We start from the raw sequence: 7,500 nt of genomic DNA on the forward strand, positions 1-7,500 counted from the left end.
GAAAAAAATATTTAAAAAAAAAGAAAGGCACTTGTATCTTTAAGTTTCGCCCTGGAAAGTTATAGTAGGCCTATGCCAAGTGGAGTGGACGGGTTACCAGGTGTCTGGAACAGTGTAAAGCAGGAGGATAGAGGAGAGGAAAAGAAGAACAGAGAGGAGGCAGACGGGGGGGGTGTGGTACCTTGAAGGGCGTGGCAGAGTCTGGGTTCATCTGGACCATGGGGGCGATCAGGGCCACTCCTGCAAAGTCACTGGGTCTCTCACAGGCCGTCAGGATGGAGATAGCGCCACCCTGAGGGAGGAAAACACAGAAGGAAAAAAAAAAATATTAATAATAATATATAATACCTAACCCTAACCCAATAATAATTGAAAATTAACTGGAATTTCGAGGTGATGAGTCATTTTGTCAAACAGAACGCCATCAATTGTTTCATTTTGTGCTGTTAAACACTTTGTATGAGCCGTCGTCATGTTTTCAAATGGTGATGATCACATCTCAGAATGAAACTCTTTCCTAGAGGACTCCCATTACTTTGACTTGCAGAAAAACTACAGTATAGCCGTATACAGTCTATGATATACAGTCATATACAGTCTATGATATACAGCCGTATACAGTCTATGATATACAGTCATATACAGTCTATGATATACAGCCGTATACAGTCTATGATATATAGCCATATACAGTCTATGATATACAGTCATATACAGTCTATGATATACAGCCGTATACAGTCTATGATATACAGCCATATACAGTCTATGATATACAGCCATATACAGTCTATGATATACAGTCATATACAGTCTATGATATACAGTCATATACAGTCTATGATATATAGCCATATACAGTCTATGATATACAGTCATATACAGTCTATGATATACAGTCATATACAGTCTATGATATACAGTCATATACAGTCTATGATATACAGCCGTATACAGTCTATGATATACAGTCATATACAGTCTATGATATACAGCCATATACAGTCTATGATATACAGTCATATACAGTCTATGATATACAGCCGTATACAGTCTATGATATACAGTCATATACAGTCTATGATATACAGCCATATACAGTCTATGATATATAGCCATATACAGTCTATGATATACAGTCATATACAGTCTATGATATACAGCCGTATACAGTCTATGATATATAGCCATATACAGTCTATGATATACAGTCATATACAGTCTATGATATACAGCCGTATACAGTCTATGATATACAGCCATATACAGTCTATGATATACAGCCATATACAGTCTATGATATACAGTCATATACAGTCTATGATATACAGTCATATACAGTCTATGATATATAGCCATATACAGTCTATGATATACAGTCATATACAGTCTATGATATACAGTCATATACAGTCTATGATATACAGTCATATACAGTCTATGATATACAGCCGTATACAGTCTATGATATACAGTCATATACAGTCTATGATATACAGCCATATACAGTCTATGATATACAGTCATATACAGTCTATGATATACAGCCGTATACAGTCTATGATATACAGTCATATACAGTCTATGATATACAGCCATATACAGTCTATGATATATAGCCATATACAGTCTATGATATACAGTCATATACAGTCTATGATATACAGCCGTATACAGTCTATGATATATAGCCATATACAGTCTATGATATACAGTCATATACAGTCTATGATATACAGCCGTATACAGTCTATGATATACAGCCATATACAGTCTATGATATACAGCCATATACAGTCTATGATATACAGTCATATACAGTCTATGATATACAGTCATATACAGTCTATGATATACAGCCATATACAGTCTATGATATACAGCCATATACAGTCTATGATATACAGTCATATACAGTCTATGATATACAGTCATATACAGTCTATGATATACAGCCGTATACAGTCTATGATATACAGCCATATACAGTCTATGATATACAGCCATATACAGTCTATGATATACAGTCATATACAGTCTATGATATACAGCCGTATACAGTCTATGATATACAGCCATATACAGTCTATGATATACAGCCATATACAGTCTATGATATACAGCCGTATACAGTCTATGATATATAGCCGTATACAGTCTATGATATACAGCCATATACAGTCTATGATATACAGCCATATACAGTCTATGATATACAGTCATATACAGTCTATGATATACAGCCGTATACAGTCTATGATATACAGCCATATACAGTCTATGATATACAGCCATATACAGTCTATGATATACAGTCATATACAGTCTATGATATACAGTCATATACAGTCTATGATATACAGTCATATACAGTCTATGATATACAGCCATATACAGTCTATGATATACAGTCATATACAGTCTATGATATATAGCCATATACAGTCTATGATATACAGTCATATACAGTCTATGATATATAGCCATATACAGTCTATGATATATAGCCATATACAGTCTATGATATACAGTCATATACAGTCTATGATATATAGCCATATACAGTCTATGATATACAGCCATATACAGTCTATGATATATAGCCATATACAGTCTATGATATACAGTCATATACAGTCTATGATATATAGCCATATACAGTCTATGATATATAGCCATATACAGTCTATGATATACAGTCATATACAGTCTATGATATACAGTCATATACAGTCTATGATATACAGCCATATACAGTCTATGATATACAGTCATATACAGTCTATGATATATAGCCATATACAGTCTATGATATACAGTCATATACAGTCTATGATATACAGTCATATACAGTCTATGATATACAGTCATATACAGTCTATGATATACAGCCATATACAGTCTATGATATACAGCCATATACAGTCTATGATATACAGCCATATACAGTCTATGATATACAGTCATATACAGTCTATGATATACAGTCATATACAGTCTATGATATACAGCCATATACAGTCTATGATATATAGCCATATACAGTCTATGATATACAGTCATATACAGTCTATGATATACAGCCATATACAGTCTATGATATACAGTCATATACAGTCTATGATATACAGTCATATACAGTCTATGATATACAGTCATATACAGTCTATGATATACAGCCATATACAGTCTATGATATATAGCCATATACAGTCTATGATATACAGTCATATACAGTCTATGATATACAGCCATATACAGTCTATGATATACAGTCATATACAGTCTATGATATACAGCCATATACAGTCTATGATATACAGTCATATACAGTCTATGATATACAGCCATATACAGTCTATGATATATAGCCATATACAGTCTATGATATACAGTCATATACAGTCTATGATATACAGTCATATACAGTCTATGATATACAGCCATATACAGTCTATGATATATAGCCATATACAGTCTATGATATACAGTCATATACAGTCTATGATATACAGCCATATACAGTCTATGATATACAGTCATATACAGTCTATGATATACAGCCATATACAGTCTATGATATACAGTCATATACAGTCTATGATATACAGCCATATACAGTCTATGATATATAGCCATATACAGTCTATGATATACAGCCATATACAGTCTATGATATATAGCCATATACAGTCTATGATATACAGCCGTATACAGTCTATGATATATAGCCATATACAGTCTATGATATACAGCCATATACAGTCTATGATATACAGCCGTATACAGTCTATGATATACAGCCGTATACAGTCTATGATATATAGCCATATACAGTCTATGATATACAGCCATATACAGTCTATGATATACAGCCGTATACAGTCTATGATATATAGCCATATACAGTCTATGATATACAGCCATATACAGTCTATGATATACAGTCATATACAGTCTATGATATACAGTCATATACAGTCTATGATATACAGTCATATACAGTCTATGATATACAGTCATATACAGTCTATGATATACAGTCATATACAGTCTATGATATACAGTCATATACAGTCTATGATATACAGTCATATACAGTCTATGATATACAGTCATATACAGTCTATGATATACAGTCATATACAGTCTATGATATACAGCCATATACAGTCTATGATATAGCCGTAAATATAAATTCCATTCAATAAAACCATCCGATTTTACTTTTGAATGATAGCTCACTGCACTGCATAGCTTTACTATCTTCTGAAATATCTTTTGAAATCATGCAACTCTCCATTTGTTTGAAGGTTCAAAATCTTCCATCCCCCCCAGGGGGCGGGGCTTCAAACAGTTTCAGGGGAGGCTCAGGGGGGGCTTCAAACAGTTTCAGGGGAGGCTCAGTGAACGGAAGTGAAAACATATTACCGTAAATTCCGGACTATAAGCCGCGGCTTTTTTCCCGTTTTTTGGCCCCTGCGGCTTATATAACGGTGCGGCTTATCTATGGATTTTTTCAGAAATTTTTTTTCAAATACAAATAAAATCTCTCTTTTTTAGCACTCTTTCTACCTATAAATCCACTTCTGTTTTAATTTCCTCTGTTGCCCTCTTTTCACCACACCGCGGACACTGTGTGCACTGTCGAAATAAACAAAGGTGTTGTGTTATGTTGTTTTGTTGAAATGTTACGGTAATACGGTAAATGGGAGCTTCCTCAAACAGCCAACAATCCCCTCTGTGCGTGAACCCTTACATATGGTAATTACGGTAAGCAAAGTTCATCAGCCCGGAATCACAACAAGACGAGCAGTCTCTCTCTCACTTACCATGGGGAAGGTACGCAGAAATTCACACGAAGCAGCTTTCAAGCTGAAAGCAGTCGAACTCGCACTAAAAGAGGGAAACAGAGCAGCCGCGCGTAACCTGGGCATCGATGAGTCAATGGTGAGGCGTTGGACGGTGCAGCAGGAGGAACTGTCTCAGTGTAAGAAGACAAAAAAGTCCTTCAGAGGCCACAAAAGCAGATGGCCGGAACTTGAAGATTCCCTTGAGGACTGGGTGTTGACCCAGAGAGCAGACGGCCGAGGCGTTTCCACGGTGCAGATCCGACAGAAGGCCAAAACAGTCGCCACCGAGATGAAAATTGAACATTTCAGAGGTGGGCCATCTTGGTGCTTCCGATTCATGAGACGAAAGGGACTGTCCGTCCGGGGGAGAACTACTGAACAACTCCCTCCCGACTACCAGGAGAAAATCACAAACTTCGGCGAATTCACACAAAGGAAGATCACGGAATATTATAGGAGTGTGAAAACATCCACAATCACCAACGGGTTCCAAAACGCTGGACTGCTGCGGGATGAAGAGGATGACGCCGCCACAGCTGGCGCTGAGGGCCGTCAGAGGCTTCAGAGGCTGTTCGATGCCGACAGTGATGAAGAGGAGTTCGTTGGTTTTGAGTGACAATGAAGGAGAGAGGAGAGTGGTTGACGAAGCCACCCTGAACCTGTTCGTTTCCGACACTGAAGATGAGGACTTTGGTGGTTTCAGTACGCAGGAAGAAGAGGAAGACGAGGATTAGTGACTTGACTTCTCTGGTTACAGGTTTGCTGCACATATAGCCTATTGTTGTGTGATTTTGTCTGGGGATTAGTGACCTGACTTTTGTTTTGTTTTGTTGAAATGTTAATAAATGGGAGCTTCCCCAAACAGCGATCTCTTTCCCGACATTCCTCTCTGTGCACGAACCCTTTCATATGGTAATTAAACATCAAAACACCCGCGGCTTATAGACCGGTGCGGCTTATAGAAGAAAAAAATAGTCAATTTTGGTCCCGCGGCTTATAGACCGGTGCGTCTTATAGTCCGGAATTTACGGTAGTTATTAGATTACTTATCAAAAGGAGATCACATAGAATAGCCTAAATGTGTGTAATTTTGTTAAAGAGATCATTCAGGGATACAGTAGTTTTCGGGAAGTTTACTGTGAAGTGAAACAAACAAATGCCTTCAGACAGACAGACCTTGTTTAATGTATTTGCTGTAGTCTGAAGCATGTCAAAGCAATATCAGACTAACTTGGCTCAATCTGTTGAGTGGTCATGGGATGAAATAACATAATGGTGATAGGGGAGTTTGTCCAAGCTTTGTCTGAGTGAGGGGAGGCCCACAGCCTCAGACTTTGAAACCCCCATGAGGGGATTTGACCAGTGAATTTGAGGAAGATATGGCAGAGGGGATGTGACTGTGTGGGGAGAGAGAGAGAGAGTGCCATGACGTACTTCTGGTTCCAGCCTACAAAGGAAGACGAAGAGTGGGAAGATCTTTGCCACAAAGGCTTTCAAACAAGCGTGATTTCTATTCGCACATAGGATAAGCAATAACCACGCCCTGTGGCGCCGGGATTGGCCAGGAGCAACACTGGATGGGCACGCAGCCCAGCGATTTCATAAACCAACTGAATAGCTCTTGAGAACAGACAGCGATTTCGAGAGCAGACATTGAAATAAAATATGGTCACCTACCTTCCTTAGCATAGTAATAATAATAATAAGCATAATAATTGTAATCTACACAATGTACACAACCTACAAAAACATGCAATAATATAAACGGTGTTGTGTTCACGTTCATAGCTCATATAATATAATGTATCATATCGTTGATTTCAAGCTCAATTCTTACCCAGAGAAAAGGTACAGCACTGAAAATGTAACAAGTGCAGTATATTTCATGCTTACTGTGTAAGCAATAGTTTTTTAAACATCTTTATTTTAAAAGATGAAAAACCCCAGGTGCTTTAGTCCCAAGCTTCAATGCTCCTGGCCAATCCCGGCGCCACAGGGCGTGGTTATTGCTTATCCTATGTGGGGTTAGAAGTCACGCTTCAAACAAAGTAGGTGAGAGGTTGCGGCGCGAGGAACAGTGGGGAAAGTCGTCCGAGGTTCAAGATGGCCGTAAAACAATCTGCTCTTTTGTCTGGACGCTATGTGTGTTCACTGCCCTCTTCTTGTTGTCACTGCTCTGAAGACAGAACAGGAGAGCAGAACCCAAAAGCCCGCTGGGACACAACGTTACAACTCTCTAACACCAGCGCCGGGCCGTATGCACGCATGCACGCACGCGCACGTGCACACACTCATGTTTATGTGAGCACTCTTTGCTTCAGCTTAGTTTATGTGAGCACTCTTTGCTTCAGCTTGGTTTATGTGAGCACTCTTTGCTTCAGCTTGGTTTATGTGAGCACTCTTTGCTTCAGCTTGGTTTATGTGAGCACTCTTTGCTTCAGCTTGGTTTATGTGAGCACTCTTTACTTCAGCTTGGTTTATGTGAGCACTCTTTGCTTCAGTTTAGTTTATGTGAGCAGTCTTTGCTTCAGCTTAGTTTATGTGAGCACTCTTTGCTTCAGCTTGGTTTATGTGAGCACTCTTTGCTTCAGCTTGGTTTATGTGAGCACTCTTTGCTTCAGCTTGGTTTATGTGAGCACTCTTTGCT

The 7,500-nt window shown here is 38.3% G+C and overlaps 1 protein-coding gene across 1 annotated transcript in view; it reads right to left on the reverse strand.

Moving 5' to 3' along the window:
• The window catches only part of mgll (monoglyceride lipase), a 55,016-nt gene that overhangs the window by 10,185 nt on the left and 37,331 nt on the right, over positions 1-7,500 (reverse strand). The window contains exon 5 of the mRNA XM_083656526.1: positions 182-292. Coding sequence (XP_083512652.1) covers positions 182-292 — 111 coding nt within the window. The remainder of the gene's footprint in view (positions 1-181; positions 293-7,500) is intronic.

This window comes from Poromitra crassiceps, assembly GCF_964638095.1.
Source record: "Poromitra crassiceps genome assembly, chromosome: 20".
In the NCBI taxonomy this organism is placed as follows: Eukaryota; Metazoa; Chordata; class Actinopteri; order Beryciformes; family Melamphaidae; genus Poromitra; species Poromitra crassiceps.